Genomic DNA, 18,975 nt, shown 5'->3' on the forward strand with positions numbered 1-18,975 from the left:
ATTAGAACTAACAGATTATTATTTAAATGGGCAAATAACATGACAGGCACAAAACAAACCTGTGTGGCATGTGGGGAAAATAGGATCAGAACAGAGGTAACAATGCAAATTTTACAAAGCAAGTCATTTCACTGTCGGAAAAACAAACTTGAACAAAAAAGGAAATATAATCATCAGATGCCTAACTTTGCAGTGAACCATAAAAATAATAATTTAACCAAACATTGACTTACTAAGAGGATCAAGAAAAAGGAAAATGAACAGTTGTATGTAAGAGAATGAAAACCTCAATTAATAAGAGGAAGTCAATAATGATAATATGTTCATTATATATATATTTTTGGACAAAATTATCTTCCAACTTTATCTTTTAAATATTTTATTGGCTTTAATATTTTAGCTATCTCATTGTTAATTCTGCTTTTTCATAGCATTTGGTCTTGTTTTTGTTGTTGTTGTTTGTCTTTTTTACTTTAAAGCATATACATGCATTACTTTTGAAATAAAAATTAATTTTTTAAAAATTCAGGCTTAGAGAAAGATCCTCAAATTTTGATGGTAAATTTTTTTGGCCTCCAAGTGGTCATAGAGTCCGATTGCACAGGTTTATAAAGTCAGATTGCACAGGTTTAAGGGGATAAGAGAGAGAAAGTGGAAAGAGCAGGGAAAAGGTTATTTTAAAAATTAAGAAAATACGGCAATAACTGAAGAGACGGTAAAATAAAGCAAAGAAAGATTCAGTCATTGATGGTGGTGGTATCCTTGTTTGTATTTAGTAGAGGAGCTGGAAGACGCTGCAGGAGAACATACTTGGGAGACCGAACACTTTCAGTGATTAGAGATGGCTTTAAGCTTTTCTGTGTTCATAGAGTCCTCTCCTTATTCTTTTCTTTTGGAAGGCCTTTGTATCAATGCAGCATTAGCTTATACCGAGAGTCAAATTGTGGTGGTCAGGGGAGAAGTTCATTGACAATATATCCCCATGTGCACTTTAATATTATGTGGAAAACTTGGGCACCTGCCAGAGTTCTTACATCTCTAAATTAAAAAAAAAAAAATCTCCCCCCTCATCATTTTCCTCAATAGTTGCAATATTTAATCCACTTTAAATCCTCTCCCCTAGAATGTTTCCTATGAAACAAGTTTTCTTTCCTTGCCTCCCCTCCTCCCATCCCAACCTCGAACACACCTTTCATATAAACTTTCTTTTTGACTCCCACCTCCATGTTGGCTTACCCACTAGACCGTGAGTTCCATGAAAGTAGAGACTCTGTCCATTTTGTTCACTATTTTATCTACAGCACCTAATCCAGAACCTGGCACTTAGTATATGCTCAATAAATATTAGTTGATTCAATCAGCTAATATCCTTGCATAGTTTTCAACAGCTTATAAAGCACTTTTGTATTCATTATCTCTTTGAGCTCTGAACTACTGTGTACATTAAGCTGGAGAAGTAGCAGTAGCCTCACATTTCCAGTGAGGAAGTGCCACTCAGAAAGAGTAAATAACTTGCCTAACCTTACTTGGTTATTAAGTGGGAAGAGCTGAAACATTAACCTTGGTCTTCTAACTCCAAATTTTAGGCCTTTTCTTCTGTTCCTAACACAAGTCATGGTGTTTTCATATCTACCTCCATTTACCAGGTTTCCTGGGGAGGAGATAGGGAGTGGCAATTATTTACATGAAAATGCTTATATACACAGAAATTGACTGGTTTTTCAAAAGAACGTTCCCATGATAAGAGGTTCTCAAAGATCTTCTTTACCTCCACATGTTTCTGCAAAGTGAAACCAAGGACCCAAATTGTATAGGTTTCTTTTATGGGCGTTAGGTGATAAGTTAGGCAGGGGTTTAAGGAACCATATTTATGTTATATATGTTTTCTCTTCATTATTTGCTTTCATTGATCTTCCCCCTTTGACAAAAATAATTCTTGACTTCTGAGAAGCCATCTATGGCCGTCTTACTAGGGAAAATAAACAAATGATTTCTATGCTAACTTGCAGAGGACATCATTCATATTTTAAAATGCTTGATTAGTAAAGATTTCCATTTTAAAATAAGCTGCGTACGTGATATAGTAGAATAGAAAGCAATAGAAAAAATGGCCAATACATCTTTTTAGAGCACTTTTTGAAAAACAAATTTATGTGAGGTACCCAAGTGTGTTCTTCTTTCACAGTTTACAAACAAGTTAAAGAGAAACCTCAGCAGTTACTCATTGCTGAAGAATCTAGCTGACATATTTGGAAAGTAATTTGAAGAGCTAGTAATTGTGTACATGCTGTGCTAGAAGCTTTGAGCTTCCCTTTGCATTCTATAATTTATATGTTGTCCCAGCATGAGGCAATTTTCATGATTTTGCCTTTAAATTATGTATATTAAAGTGAAATGTACTGATATAAATATAGAAATGACCTATAAAGATTTCTTTTTTCCCCAGAATTTGACCTTTTAAAGATCTCTTTCTTCTCCAGTCTACCCTTGTCATAAACAAATGCTAGAGCTTTTCTGTTCTAGAGCTATATTAGCATATTGGATGTACATATTATAATCGATATTATAATAGGTTTTTTTTTTTTTAAAGATTTATTTATTTATTTAATTTCCCCCCCTCCCCTGGTTGTCTGTTCTTGGTGTCTATTTGTTGCGTCTTGTTTCTTTGTCTGCTTTTGTTTCTTTTGTCCGCTTCTGTTGTCGTCAGCGGCACGGGAAGTGTGGGCGGCGCCATTCCTGGGCAGGCTGCTCTTTCTTTTCACGCTGGGCGGCTTTTCCTCACGGGCGCACTCCTTGCGCGTGGGGCTCCCCCACACGGGGGACACCCCTGCGTGGCACGGCACTCCTTGCGCGCATCAGCACTGCACATGGCCAGCTCCACACGGGTCAAGGAGGCCCGGGGTTTGAACCGCGGACCTCCCATATGGTAGATGGACGCCCTAACCACTGGGCCAAAGTCCGTTTCCCTATAATAGGTTTTTAATAACAAGATATTGCGCTATCCATTGTTATTTTTGCTGGGAAACAAGTGTATATTAAGAGTTTGACCAAAAACATAACAGTACAAGTTCAGAAGTATTAACATGGGCCTATTTCTATGTGAAGAAAATGAAAATTAAAAATTATCCAGTGGTGTTTGTCCTGAGTTGGTTTTATAGTATAGGACTAGTCTGCAAGATCTACAATCTTGCCTTTTGTCAATGGTCTGTACATGTTTGTCAGGTGTTGTTAGCTTAGTGATGTAATCTGTAGTTATGAGGAAGAAGATTTCTCCTTTAAACTTAAGTGGGCAGTTGAAACCCAAACTTGTAAATTTGTCAATTAATACACAGATTCATAGTTTTCTCTACCTTTGATTTCTTCAGAATAATTGCAGGAGCACAGACCAGGAACCTAAGGCAGACAACTTCGTGCTGCTCTAACCAAATTAGTACTGAAAACCAACCTCAGCTAGAAACTGTACCTACCCAGTCTTCAAAACCCATCATGAGGGAAACGGACTTTGGCCCAGCGGTTAGGGCATCCGTCTACCATATGGGAGGTCCGTGGTTCAGGCCCCGGGCCTCCTTGACCCGTGTGGAGCTGGCCATGCGCAGTGCTGATGCGCGCAAGGAGTGCCGTGCCGCGCAGGGGTGTCCCCCGAGTGGGGGAGCCACCACGCGCGGGGAGTGCACCCGTGAGTAAAGCCGCCCAGCGTGAAGGGGGAGTGCAGCCTGCCCAGGAATGGCGCTGCCCACACTTCCTGTGCCGCTGACGACAACAGAAGCGGACAAAGAAACAAAAGCAGACAAAGAAACAAGACGCAACAAATAGACACCAAGAACAGACACCAAGAACAGACAGCCAGGGGAGGGGGGGGAATTAAATAAATAAATCTTTAAAAAAAAAAAAAAAAAAACCCATCATGGGAGCCCAGAAGGGGGGTGGGGGGAGGAAGCAAATCCTAAGACCATGGTGTGCAAGAGCAGGAAAGCAGTTTCTTCTTGCATTTCTGAGCAGCTGTTCTAAGTTTTTCCTGTTTTGGGGGGCTTTTTCTTTCTTAACTTCTAAATTCACAGTTACTTTTATAGCACCAAGATGTTAATAACCCATGCTCACAAAGAAGTAGCCAGAAATGTTCCCTATTTTTTTTTCCATTAAATGTTAGTTTATCTCTGTATCTATGCTTGGAATATCTGTGGAGTATGCTACTTAAAAACATGATTTCTGAAGCACCTAGCTTCAAATACCTGCTTATCCATTTAATAGTTTTGTGACCTTAGAAAAATTTACTAACTTCTCTCAGCCTTAGTTTCTTCATTTACAAAGTTGTTAGAGGAGTTTAGTGAAATGGTATTTATAAAGTGCTTTGCGTTGTACTGGGCATATGCTACCCACTTAATAGCTGCCACTAAGATCATTATTGTATATTTAGATTCCCTTGTTTGTTATGGAAAAGAATCATTTATTATATATATATATATATATATATATATATATAACCTATATTAAAGTAATAGACTTGAAATTGTCACTTATTAGCAGTTTTCAAATTCTAATTTTCAGTCTAGCCAAAGGTGCAGTAAAATGAGCACAAAAATATGCTGATAGGGATATAAACTGCATAATGCAACTTTTTGTGGTTGAGCAATTTGGCAGTATTTAGCAATATCCATAAAAATGTTTTTTAAACCTGTAGGTCCTTTCTAGTAATCCCTCTAAAGAAAGAATCAGAGATTCAGACCAGGTTTATATCTGTTATCATTTGTTAATAGTGGGTGTGGGTTGGGGAGAGAGAAAGCCTAAATGTACAACAACAGAGAATGGTTTTGAATAAAATATAGTACTTTCACATGATTCATGCTCTGCAGCTATTAAGAAATATTTGATTATATGGGAAATTGTTCATGTGAAATACTCAAATTTTGTACCCTGAAAGAATACCCCTCTATCTTTCCTTGTTTCTCCAGAAACAAGGATATATTATACATCAGAATATTAACAGTGTCTTTCTGGGAGTGGTTAGATTTCAGGGGGTTTTTTTTTAATTGTACACCTCGTTGTTTTCCAAATTGTATGTAATAAGCAAGTTGCTTGGCATACCTCATATGAGATGCATTGGAGGAGAGATTGGACATTTAGGTGGCTGTTGTTTTATCAGTAGTGACTTATTGAAAAAGCTTTGAAAAACTAAAAACTGCTTTTTTGGATCGACCTTGTCTCAAACTGAAGCAATAAGGTTAGTTTAGCCAATAAGGTTGGCTAAAAACTTTTATGACACTGGAGGAGATATTGGACAGATTCTGGGCATTTGTGAGTACATTGGTTTTAGTAGCAGATTAATAAGAATTCAAAGAGGGAGTGTTGATGTTTAATATGAAGGACAGTAAGCTTCTTGGAGAAACAAAACTAGAATAAAATTTAATTAGACTTGAAAAGAAGATTGTTAAATAAAAGGGACTTGGGTCATTTAAATTTTATTTATTTTTCCAAAATATTTCAGACAGAAGGAAACTGCTGTACATTTCCAGCAGAACATTCATAGAAGAATGAATATTTTGTGACTGTAGAAAAATATTTGAGTATTTGGCTTTTTCAGATAACATATATTTTTAAGTAATTTTAAAATACCAACAAGCATAGAAGAATTATAACCTCTGCAAATTTTATTCTTAATTAGGATCCAGTTTATGGAAAAGGAAAACTTGGAGAAATCCAGGGACTTATACTGGGAATGTTGGATACCTTTAATTATGAACAGGTAAGCCACTTACCTTTTCTAAACCTGTCCTGAAGTAGAAAGAAGCTATTTCTCTTCTCTTTGCACCTGTAATTTTTCTTTAAAAATTGCCATTTATTTAGTGGAAGTTTGGTAGATTAAAGTGTGCTTTTTGTTTTTAATTTTTAAATCTCTCCTGCCCTTTCTACATATGTACATATCCAGTTCAGAATCATTTTGCTTTTTTGATTCATTGGCAATGAGATGAATATCTTTTTTTTCAAATGAGAAGAGTGAGAAAGTTTTCTTGAAAAATAATCAAATGCAAAGATATAACCCATGAAAAGGGAGGGTCAGCACAAGTATGAAAATTGCAAAAAAAGTTAAATGAGTGCTCTTTTAAACATTTTGAAGCAGTTTATTGCCACCAACCAAAATGATCATTAGTCTTTCTTTAACTCAAAATCACCTATAGCTTTAATTCTCAGTAAGAGCCAGCTTGGTGTCCCGATTTTTTCTTCTTAGTGTACTTCAGAGTGACTCTTGAAACCACCTAGGAAAAATGCCATTTAGGCATATAAGGTAGAATGTCTGCTTTTTTAGCAAATTGAGAAAAGAAAATGGAAAATTTGGGCAACAGAGCTTTTCTTAGAGTGTTGTAAGAACTGTAGTTTGCCTGAGCATAGCCCACTGAAGCTTGATACCCCTGCAAGCACAGACTGTAAGTTAGCAGAAGCAAAGTTGAGTGCAAAGCAGGAAATCTTTACCAACTTTGGAACAATGGAATGGAAGAAAATGTAGTTAGAAGGAATTAAGACAGCTAGCAGATTAAAACTGAAAGTTTCACATTACAGGTGAAATTAAAGCACTAGGCTATATAAGCAAAGAGAGGGAGAAGTGCCTAGTTCTGCCTTGCCTTTTGGAAGCTCTGACAGAAAAGAACCCAACTCCAAGTCCAAATGATAAATATGAATCTTAAGAATTAGGTTATATTATGAAAATAATCCATCATAAGAACATAGAGCCCTTGAAGTGACTTAATGTGTTAGTTGTGACAATGTGTTTATGTGACTTAATGACAGATGTCGCAGTCTTGTGGAGATTCCAGTGTCTTGTAATTGCTGATCAAGAAGATAGGCTCTCCTTGCCCAAGGGAGATGAAAACTGAATAATGGCCACTAACTCATCCAGGGAAAAGGTTATTGGAAATATTGCCATGAATATAATTTCAGTTAAAAAAAAACAGGGATCCAGACTTAACTGTGTTCTTTGTTACGATTTGAGTCATTCAAAGAGAAATTATTATACTAATGTAATAAATAGATTTGGGTTTATTTAGGAATTTGAAAGCCATCACTATTGAATTAAGCTACACAATGTCAGAGCACACATTTCTCAGTAGAAACTAGTGACAGACTTCCATAATTAATTTTGAGAATGTTAATGTATATGCTCATCATTATTCTGTACATTAGGATTAACTGCTTAAATCTATTTTGTCTGTTTTAATATGTTTGTTTCATCAGTTTAATTACTTTACATTGCATTTCAGTTTCAGATGTTTGTAGCTGAAAACTACACAAGTACTATTCCCCATTCATCCCCTGTCTCTTTCACTTTATAAACCATTTCTGTTTGGTCTTTCCTAGACCCTGCTGGAAACAACTACTAGCCTTCTAAACCAAGATCTCCATTGGTCACTGTGTAATCTGAGAGCTTCAGTCACTAGAGGATTGAATCCCAAGCAGGATTACTGCTCTATATGTTTGCAGCAGTATAAGAGACGCCAAGAAATGGCTGATGAAATTATTGTCTTTAGGTAAGAGAGGAAAGAAACTGTTACATGAATGGTGTACACACATGTACGGTTATTACCAGGAAGGAATACACACAGTCACACAGCCCCGGTAATGGATTGATTCAGTCGTTCATTCTATAACAGCAGTGAACCAGACAGGCAAAGTACCTGCCCTCAGAGACTTTACATTCTGGGAGGGTGTGGAGAGGACTCGGGGAGTAGAGTGGTCAGGCAATAAGTAAATAGAGTAGTAAGAGTTAGGAAGAGAAATAAAACAGAGGGTAAGGGGATAGAAGGATGGAGAGTTCAGGAAGAGTGTTATTTTTAGACAATGTAATGCAGGAGGGCATCTCTGAGGAAGTGACAACTGGAACAGAAGGAGAGCACAAGGAGAGGAGATGCTGAGAGTTGTTTAGATTCAGTATATATTTTAAGGGTAGAGCTAACTTGCTGATATGGAGTGGAGTGATGATCAGATGTGGAGTGTGAGAGAAAAATGAAGTTTTTGGCCTGAGCAACTGAGCATCTAAAGTGAGGAGGAATAAGTGTAAGGGACTGGGGAAATCGAGTTTTGTCTTAGGATTGGAGGTAGCTCAAGTGGTTGAGCACCTGCTTCCCATGTATGAGGTTCTGGGTTTGATCGCCAGTACCTCCTAAAACAAAACAAAAAAACCAGCTCTCTTTGGGGAGCAGATATAGCTCAGTGGTTGAGCACCTGCTTCCCATGTATGAGATTCTGGGTTCATTCCCTGGTACCCTGGTACCTCCTAAAAAAAAAAAGAGTTTGTCTTGGAGATGTTAGGTTTGAGATGGCTATTAGACATCCAAATGGGGATGTCAAGTAGACAGATATTCTATTCTGAAACCTGAAGACAAGCTGGGGCTGGAAATACCAGTTTAGAAACCTTCAGCATATAAATGATATTTAAAGCCATGATGTAAGAAGAGAAGGAATCTAGTACAGAAGTGGAGGGATTTGTCTCAGGAGCAAAGACAGTTAATTCAGAATATATGGGTAAAAGCAATATAACGTGGACTCTGGAGCCAAACTTCTTGAGTTGGTATCCTGGCTCCACCACTTGCTGGCTGAGAGACTTTGAACAAGTTAATTTCTTTATAACTTAGTTTCCTCAGCTATAAGTTAGTATTATAATAGTACCTACCTCCTATGGTTTTGTAAAGATTAAAAAACACAATTTATGTAGAGCACTTTTAACAGTATCTGGCATGCAGTAAGCACTATATAAGTGTTAATTGCTATTATTATAGGTGCCTGAAGATTGGTAGATTTGGTAGTAAGAAGGGAAAGTAGTTCTCATCACACAAAGAGTCCATCAATTCAACAAATACTTACTGAGCACCTACTGTGTGTTAGGTACTGTTAGAGGGAATAGGATACACCATAAATAAAGGATCTGTAGTCATGAATCTTACATTCTTGTTGCAGGGGCAGCTGTTGAATAAACAAACATGTAATATGCTAGATAATGATAACTACCGTGGAAAATATAAGTGGTGTTAAGGGGGATATGATGGAGTGTTATGGGGTGCTATTTTATATATAGTAGTCAGGGAAAGACTCCCTTTTAAAGGAACCATAAAAAAGTAATTGAGAATTGCTGTAAAGAATAAAATATGGTATAGAGGAAAGGAAATGTTAGAAGCTGCATACCCTATACAACCATCAATGCATTTCAACTTATTAAAAGTCTTTATTGCTTATAAATATACTCTAATGTAACCTATGTTTATAGATTTTATGATAATATGCAAATCGGTTGCCCTCATTTTGCAGCTGTGGCCATTTATATCACTCATTCTGTCTGCAAAACAAAGAGTGCACCATAGAAATAGATGGCCAAGCAAGATGGACTTGCTACAAATGTAATTCAAGCAACAAAGCAGGAAAACTAAGTGAAACTTCATCTGAAATTAAAAAGGGAAGGATAATCTCATCACAGGTAAGACTTGTTTTGCTGACCAGATGGAGATAGTCATTTCTTTCCAAATGTCTCTTAGGCCAGGCCTCATTTTCTCAGGTCCTCAGAGCCTCAACACATTTACCTGATGGTTTTCCAGTGTTCAGCATCTTCTGTTTAGTCTTATTTAGTGTTCAATGAGCCTCTCCTCAGGGACTTGAGAGCAACAGAAAACATTTCCTGCCCTTGAGAAATTTAAGGTAACTGTTGAATAAAGGTGATGTACACGCATGAGCTTGCTTAAAAACCTTTGACAAAGTAACAGGTCAGCACATATAAAATGCTGCAGTACTAATGAGTACCTATGTGCAGAAGAGCACAAAGTTAGCACTTTTAAATAGGGTTGCTGAGGGACAGTGCATACATAAATGCTCTGTACATGGTGTTCTCGGCTGGGTAGCTTTCTTCAGAGTCCTTGATGCAGTACTGTTCATTTGAGAGAAAGTTTTTCCTTTGGAGTCTGACTAACAGACTAGATATAATTTTTGTCCATTTTATAGCCTTTTTCTTTTTTTAGAAAGAAGCAATGGAGTAGAGTTTGAACTCCTTATACCTTTTTGGACAGCAGAAATTGACAACACAAAGGACTCAATGTAGAGAAGGAACAGTTTCCAGGGCAGTGACTTGATCATTGTGCTGTACTCATCTATTCTTTCTTTTCAGAAGTAAGAAGTGATATCATATTTGCTGTTTTTTATTCCTCCTTCTCCACTGTATCCTAGAGTCAACCTTCACATCACATAGTGAAAAGTTGGACCTGTTAATTTTCTCTTTTTGTTTCACAAACTTTCAGTATTGTGTATCAGAAGTAGAGCCAGGATTACAAAACAAAAATGAACAAAAACCCATGACCTGGCTTCTCTCCCAGATAATTCAGTATTTCTACACTCCAGTGGTAGTCATACATTTATATATTTACCCAATATATGTTGAACAGTATGCCAGGCACTTTGCTAGGTGCTGGAGATACAATAAGACAAAGAATGTCTTGTGTTGTGGAATTTACAGTCAACGAAATTATAAACAGATGTTGAATAAATGCTTACAGATGAACTGTGCCATGAGAGCAGATAATGGGAAGACCTAAACTCTAATACAGGGGATCATGGAAGCCTTCCTGGAAGTACCATGTTACCGGCTCCAGATGGAATAAGGAGTAAGGTAGACAAATTTAGATGCAAGAGCGGGCAGAACAAAAAGGATGCCAGGCAGAGGGAACAGTCTGTAGAACAAACACAGCATCTCTGCTGTGTAACAAAAAGAAATGTGGAACTAGACATTGAGCATGATTGTATCTAGAGGGTGAAAAAGAAAGTGAAATGAGGCTAGCGAGATAGATAGGGACCATATTAATTTGATGTTTGTGCTAAAACTCTTCTGAAGGAAGAGGGAGTGATATCATCTGATCAGAATAGTATTTTTTTAAAGAACACTCTGGTGGAAAGCAGACTTGGCCCAATGGATAGGGCATCCACCTACCACATGAGAGGTCTGCAGTTCAAGCCCCGGGCTTCCTTGACCTGTGTGGAGCTTGCCCACGTGCAGTGCTGATGGACGCAAGGAGAGTGCCCTGCCACGCAGTGGTGTCCCCCGCGTAAGGGAGCCCCATGCACAAGGAGTGTGCCCCATAAGGAGAGCTGCCCAGCGCGAAAGAAAGTGCAGCCTGCCCAGGAATGGCTCCGCACACACGGAGAGCTGACACAACAAAAAGAAACACAGATTCCCTGTGCCGCTGATAAGGATAGAAGCAGTCACAGAAGAACATGCAGCGAATGGACACAGAGAACAGACAACTGGGGGGGAGGGGAGAGAAATAAATAAAAAATAAATCTTTAAAATAAAGAAAGAAAGAACACTCTGGCTACAATATGGAAAATGAATTGAAAGAAAGCAAGGGTGTATGTAGGGAGACTGGAGATTGTTGAGGTAATTTAGAGGACAGTTGTTAACTGTACTAAGATGATAGAATTAGGGATGAAGAAAAATATTCATATTTGAGATATATTTCAGAGGTAGAATTAGGATAAGTTGGTGATACATAAATTGGCTGGAAGGGGGAAGAGGTAAAGATAACACCCAGATTTCTTACTTGAACAACTGGGTGGATAGTGGTACCATTTATTGAGATAGAGAGTAATAAACAAGGAATAGATCTGGGAGTAAGATAGTGAGTTCATTGTTGGCATTTGAGATGTCTGCAAGACATGCAGGTAAAAATGTGTACAGTGTGGTTTCCTTATCATCCAAAACACTGCCTTGTTTGCATTCAAGAAAGGAGAGACAAGCCTTGGTTTTCAGACTCTTTCTAAGCTTAATCCAAATACATATAGGGAGACCTTTATGCTCATACATTAAGTCCATTATATCTTGCTACTCTTCAGTTTGTTTTCTCTCTCAGTTATACCCCATTTCTAATCAACTTGTGATTACATGCATGTTATTGTCTGGATATTATCAGTTAGGTATTTTTTCTTTCTTCCCAAGTATAGACCTGAGAGGCTAAAATAGAAACTTTTTGTTTTTGTTTTTTAATAATTCACACACAGTAAAATTCACCCTTTTTCATGTACAATTCTGTTAGTTTTGACAACCACCTTCACAATCAAGATACAGAGCAGTTTCATTGCCCACCAGAATTCTCTCTTGTCCCTTTGTATTCAACCTCCATTAGAAAGCAATGATCCATTTTGTGTTAATTTTTATATAGGGTACAAGGCATGGTTTGAGGTATTTTGTTTTTTGTGGTTTTTTTTAACATATGGATATTCTTGAGTCGCCTTTGTACTTTTCTCAAATATAAATTGATAATGTATGTGTGGATCTATTTCTAAATTCTCTCTTCTATTCCATTGATCTATATCTTTCTTGTCTCCAATATCCCACTCTCTTAGCTGCTATAGCTTTATAGTGAATCTGGATTTCAGGTAGTGTGAATCCTCCAACTTTGTCATTCTTTCTAAAATTGTTTGGCTATTCTACTTCTTTAGCTTTTCATATAAAATTTTTAATCAGTTTGTCAATTTCTATAACAAGTCCTGATGGGATTTTTTTTTCCTCCCCCTTTCCCCACCGCCCCCCTCCCCAGTTGTCTGCTCTCTCTGTCCATTGTGTGTTTTTCTGTGACCGCTTCTATCCTTATCAGCAGCACCAGGAATCTGTGTTTCTTTTTATTGCGTCATCTTGTGTCAGCTCTCCATGTGTGCGGCCCCATTCCTGGGCAGGCTGCACTTTCTTTTGCACTGGGCGGCTCTCCCTGTGGGGCGCACTCCTTGCACATGGGGCTCCCCTACGCGGAGGACACCCCTGTGTGGCACGGCACTCCTCGTGCGCATCAGTACTGCACAAGGGCCAGCTCCACATGGGTCAAGGAGGCCCAGGTTTGAACCTTGGACCTCCCACTGGTAGGCGGATGCCCTATCCATTGGGCCAAGTCCGTGCTGGGATTTTTTTTTATTCGCCACCCCCCCCCCCTTGTGGCTTGCTTATTGTCTGTTCTCTGTGTCCATTTGCTGTGCACTCTTCTGTTTTTATTTGTCTCCCTATTTGTTGTGTCACCTTGCTGAGTCAGCTCTCCGTGGTGCTTGTGGGCCAGGCAGCACTCCACGGCATGCCAGCGAGCCTGCCTTCACAAGGGGGCCCCGGGACGCAAACCCAGGGCCTCCCATATGGTAGACGGGAGCCCAACTGACTGAGCCACAGCCACTTCCCCGATGGGATTTTGATGAGGATTTTGTTTAATCTGTATATCAGTTTGGGGAGGGTTGACACCTTAACAAAACTGTATCCTCCAGTCCATGCACATAATGTATTTCTGCATTTATATAGATCTTTGATTTATTTCATCAGTTTTCCGTAGTTTTCAGCATATAGATCCTGCACATTTTGTAAACATTTATTTCTAAGTATTTGATGTTTTTTGTGCTATTATAAATTTTACTGTTTTTCAATACCTAATTGTTAGTTTCTAGAAAGTGCTAGTTGATAGAAATACATTTGATATTTCTATATGACCTTGTATTCAGTGACCTTACTAAACTTACTTTTTTATAGATTCTGTGGGACTTTCCATATAGTATGGAAATAGAGACCATTTCATTTCATCCTTTCCAATCTTAAGTCTTTTATTTCTCTTTCTTGCCTTATTGTACTGACCTCTAATACAGTGTTGAATATGAGTGGTAAGAATGTACATCCTTGCCTTATTCCTGATCTTGGGGATAAAGTGTTGCATTTCTCACCATTAAGTATAATATTAACTGAAGGTTTTTTTGTATATGACTTTTATCATGTTGAAGAAGTTCCCTTTTTTATTCCATGTTCTGGTGAGAATTTTTTCATGAATGGGTGCTGAATTTTGAAAACTATTTTACACTATAGTGATTACAAGAGGTTTGCCCTCTTCCCACATCTCCCTAACCACCTCCCCCCCCACACACACACACACATACCAGGTAGTGAAGAAAGACTATTTTATTGACTTTCTTCCTACCTTCTCTCAGAGCATCAAAAATGGAGAGGTCATTTTAAAATTGTATCTAAAAGTCAAAGTCAGCTTTGTTTCTGAAGTGATCCCGTTCTATAGAACATGAAAGATGATCTACCCTTTTCATTGTTTAGGAAATTCCAGTAAGATTACTAATCAAAATCCTTTTTAAAATCTCCTCCTGATGCTTCCTGATAATGTTTTTCAAGTTGATAAGAGAACTATTTTTTTCTTAAATTTTCCTCTAGCTATCTGTCTCCCTTGGTTTTCTTGTGTAAGATACTGTAAAAAGGCCAAGTGGTAGGTTGATAATACAAGAAGGAAAGAGAAAATAGCATTTAAAATACTTGCTTTTTAGGATGTTTTTGGCTATTTGGGACCCCTTTCCCTTCCAAATAAATTTGTAATTGACTTTTCTATTTCTGTAAAATAGACTCTTTAAATTTTAATTGGAATTGTTTTGAATCTATAAATCACTTTGGATATAATTGGCATCTTCACAATATTTAGTCTTCTAATCCAGGAACCATTTGTTTAGGTCTTCTGTGATTTTTTTTGTTGTTGTTGTTAGAGTGTTTTGTAGTTTTCTGATTACAGGTCCTTTACATCCCTAGTTAAATTAATTCTTAGATATTTGAACCTTTTTGTTGCTATTGTAAAAGGAATTTTTTTTCTTGATTTCCTCCTCAGATTGTTCATTACTGATATACAGATGCAAAACTGATTTTTGCATGTTAATCTCATATCCTGCCACTTAGTTGAACTCATTTATTAGTTCTAGTAGCTTTGTCATAGACATTTTGGAATTTTCAAATGGAGTTTTACTTCCTGTTTTCCTATTTGGATGCCTTTTTTAAAAATTAATTATTTTTTAAGACTTATTTAGATATTTGAATGAAATATCTTTTACCAATCTTTCACTTCCAATCTATTTGTATCCTGGAGTCTAAGGTGAGTCTTTTACAGACAGCATACAGATGGCTCTTGTTTTTTAAATCATTCTGTCAACCTATATTTTTGATTAGGGAGTTTATTCTGTTAATATTCAGTTTTATTACTATAAAGGCATTACATCAACCATTTTGTCCTTTGGCTTTCATATGTCATATCTTCTGTTTTCTGTTTTTTTACCCTTCTGGTTACTCTTTCTGATAGTTTTCACATCTACATTCTCCTCCAAGCCTCCTTCTCTTGTCTTTTCCTTTCTGGCTGCGGAACTCCCATTAATGTTTCCTGCAGAGCTGGATTCTTATTTATAAACTCTCTTAATTTCTGTTTATCTGTGAATATTTTAAACCCACTTTCATATTTGAAGGACAGTTTTGCTGGATAAAGAATTCTTGGCTGGCAGTTTTTCTCTTTCAATACCTAATTATATCATGCCACTAATTTCTGATGAGAAATCCTCAGAAAGTCTTATTGGGTGCCATTTGTATGTGATGTTTTACTTTTCTCTTTCTACTTTCAAAATTTTCTCTTTATCTTCGGCATTTGACATTCTGAATAGTATGTGTCTTGGAGTAGGTCTATTTGGATTTATTCTGATTGGAGTCCGCTGTGCTTCTTGAACCTGTATATCTATGTCTTTCAAGAGAGTTGGGAAATTTGGGGCCATTATTTTCTCAAGTACTCTTTCTGCCCTTTTTCTCTTTTGTTCTCCTTCTGGAACTCCCATGGCATGTATGTTATTGAGCTTTTTGCTATCATTCAGCTTTCTCATCCCCTGTTCAGTTTTTACCAGTCTTTTTCTCTCTTTTCAATTTCAGCAGTTCTGTTCTCTACTTTGCTGATTCTTTCTTCTGTGATTTCAAACTGCTCTTGTATGCCTCTAGCTTATTTTTAATTTTACCTATTGTGTCTTTCATTCCCATAAACCCTGCTCTTTTTCTATTCAAGTTTTCAAATTCTTCTTTGTGTTTGCTGACTATCTTCTTTAATGTCTTTTATCTCTTATGTTGTCCTTTAACTCCTTGAATTTGTATGAACATCAGTGATTCATTGTTTCAAATTCTTTATCTCATATGGAGCTTTGTTTTGTTACTTAGCCTGAGCTAAGTATGGCTTGTAATTTTTTGTTGTTCTCTAGGCATCAGATTATGATGGTGAGTTCACTCTGATAGTCAGTTTTTCTTTCTTGCCTAGGGATTTAGTGTGGCATCCTGCCACTTTTTTTGATTCTAGGTTCAACTTGTTCTAGAACTTAAGGATTGCCCTGCTTAATTGCTCAAACCAGGGCCGTGGACCCAGTAATGGGGTGCAGACCAGTTTCCAGGGGCCTTGGGAAGAGGACAGAAGAGGTTCAGCAAGCCTCTTTTATTGATTTACTTTTTCCTTTTTGAGTCCAGATGACCATCTTCAGAAGACCGCTCTGCGCAGACCCAGAGGCAGCTGGGCAGGTAGTGTAGGATCAATGTTCTGGAGAACTGCCCTCAGGAATGGTTATTCAAACGCAGGCCTTGCAAATCAAACTTGCTCAGAAGCCTTGACTGGCCACATCCTCCATTTTCCCAGGGAGGGATTAAATTTTCACTCAGCAACCAGTCCAGTCAGAAGGGAGGGTGTTTGAGAAGGCAGCTTCTCTGTCATTCCCTGCTGGCTCCCAGGGAGAACTGTGTCATGGCCCTGCCTGGCCTGGAAGGGCGCGACCCTAGGGATCCTGTAGAACAAGTCCACTGGCCAAAAGTCGATCAGCTATAGGCTGAGTCCCTTCTTCTCAACTCTTTTCTGGGGAGGTGGACACCTGCAATCTCCTCAGTCTGTAACTGCTGATCCAGAGCCAGAGGATGCACTGCTCTCTGCTCAGTGGGTGGGTAATGGGCACCAGCAGCTGCAACTGCAGCTTTACTCATGGATTTTCCCTGCCGAATGTCCTGTTCTTTGCTCCTTTGTATTCTGGATGGTGTCCAACCTTCCCCTGGTGTCCTAAGCCCTAGAACAGTTTTCCAGACAGTTTCTGCCTGTCCTCTAGCTGTTTTTATGGAAGAGAAAGAAATAGTGTACATCTCTAAACCTCCATCTTCCCAGAAGTCTGAACGCTTTTCCCAGAAGTCTTGAAAACATGTTGATTTTTAAAATGCATCCATTGCATGCATTTAAAATGCATTTTTAAAATTCACCCATTCCATCATTGATTGTGCTAATCAGGTCTTCTTGCCATTATATAAACCATTCACATATTTAACTATAAGAAAAATTTAAATAAAAACAATCATTCTATACTACGATGATTTATATTAAACTTTATTTTGTGAAAGTTCTACTTTGTTCTCTTAATTTTCTTTGAAAAGCTGTCAGCCCTCCACTACCCAGAGCATCCAGCCATGTGTGTGAAGGTAGCACAGGTGAGGGCCCAAGTGACTCAGCTCAAGCTGAGATGCCAGTCAGCTTCCACCTGTTGCTCTTCTACGCCCAGAAGATAGTGAATACAGTTGGAGCTTCTCACTGCCTTAGTAACATGATCCTTCTATCAAATAGCTTTTTATTTCATCCTTTCCAAGACTTGTGATAATTGACAAGTACTTCTTACTTTCTGACTCCAGCTAAACAGGAGGCAAACATTCCCTCAAAACTGTACTTTTAGAGGGTATAAAGTCTTTCTTCTTGCTGCTCCTGTCTTCTTTTTTCAAAACAGTCAATATATAAATCCAATAACTGACTTGATAGCTGTCTGCAAACAGGAAGCACAGATATGATAGTAGTTATTCCCCCAGAAAGCCTGATTTCCTCTAGAATAAGCAGCTTTATTCTTCACAACCAGGTGAAATGACCCAATTTCCTTCCTTTTCTTACCTCCATTCCCTCCTCAGACTTAAAGCAATTCAGTCTTGAAACCTTTGGGTCAGCAGAATAAACCTTTCAAGTTTTGTCTGATTCTCTGCTTTTGCTTTTTTACATATAACCCAAAAATGAAATACAGTGGGGAAACCATTTTTAAATAAAGTGCTTATCATTCTGTTATTATTTCTCAGCAAATGTTATTATATTAACATAGTCAACTAATTTAAATTTCATCTTGATTATTCCTTTAAATTCATATAGCAAATAACCCTCTTCTTTGGCATTAATTAGCATTAAAGAAATTAACTTGGTATTAATTTAAAAAATAATAATTGGTGAATTTGCAACTTGCTATCAATTTAAGGAAAACCATTGAGTATTTACTGGGTTTTAGTTTAAATATTCTTATATTATTAATAGGGTTTGCAATGCTTGAGAGCTGGTAATAAGCTAGTATATCATTATGTACCAGAAGGATTCAAGTTGATATTCTTTTTAAAATTTTGAAAAACAAGACCACTTAGTCATTCATTAGAAAGTTTTATAATGTATTATTATCTTTTCAAATTTGGATAAATCAGCCCTTATCAGTAGAAAGCCAAAAATCAATTTTTGGTTTTGTTTTGTTTGCCCACTAATAAATATCTAAGGGTGAAAGGAATTGGGAATAAAAATGTAGCTGCCCACTCCTTCTTTAGTAATCACAAAAGGAGAGAAATTAAGTAAATTGATTTTTATTCTAGTATTTGAAGTTGGTTTTGTTTCCTAATTTTTAGAGTTGTCTAAGAAAATGTTTTATCTTTGGGGGAAAGTAATAAATAAAATGAGAGAGAACTGTTTACAACTTCCAAGTAATTATTCAGTAAATTAGTTATTTATCTCATTAGTTATAATTTTTTATTAACTATTGTACATTGCTTATTTATTTTTAATTCCCATGATATATTAGAGGTTTGTTTAATGCTGATTAATAAAATGGGAATACTGGTATTATTCCCTTGTTTTCATTTGTCCATTTTAAAGATAATTAGCTCCCCATTAGGAACAGATTAGATTCAAATTAAATACTAAAAATGAGATCATTGGTTTTGGACTCATAATGTATGAAGATGTAAGTTGTGACAAGAACTCCAAAAAGGTTGGGGGATGATGGGAGATAGGAACATAGTTTGTGTTGACATCAAAGCGAGCGAGATTGTTATAGATTTAGGATGTTAAATGTAAGTCCCATGGTAACTAC

At 37.3% G+C, this 18,975-nt stretch overlaps 1 protein-coding gene across 4 annotated transcripts in view; it reads left to right on the plus strand.

Annotated features, from left to right (window-relative positions):
• VPS8 (VPS8 subunit of CORVET complex) overlaps positions 1-18,975 on the plus strand; it is a 294,602-nt gene that overhangs the window by 231,204 nt on the left and 44,423 nt on the right. For all 4 annotated transcript variants that reach the window (XM_058295485.2, XM_058295487.2, XM_058295486.2 and 1 more), the window contains 3 exons: positions 5,660-5,740; positions 7,348-7,517; positions 9,292-9,457. In XM_058295485.2, the coding sequence (XP_058151468.1) occupies positions 5,660-5,740; positions 7,348-7,517; positions 9,292-9,457 (417 nt within the window). The remainder of the gene's footprint in view (positions 1-5,659; positions 5,741-7,347; positions 7,518-9,291; positions 9,458-18,975) is intronic.

Source organism: Dasypus novemcinctus, chromosome 4 (genome assembly GCF_030445035.2).
Source record: "Dasypus novemcinctus isolate mDasNov1 chromosome 4, mDasNov1.1.hap2, whole genome shotgun sequence".
Taxonomy (NCBI): domain Eukaryota; kingdom Metazoa; phylum Chordata; class Mammalia; order Cingulata; family Dasypodidae; genus Dasypus; species Dasypus novemcinctus.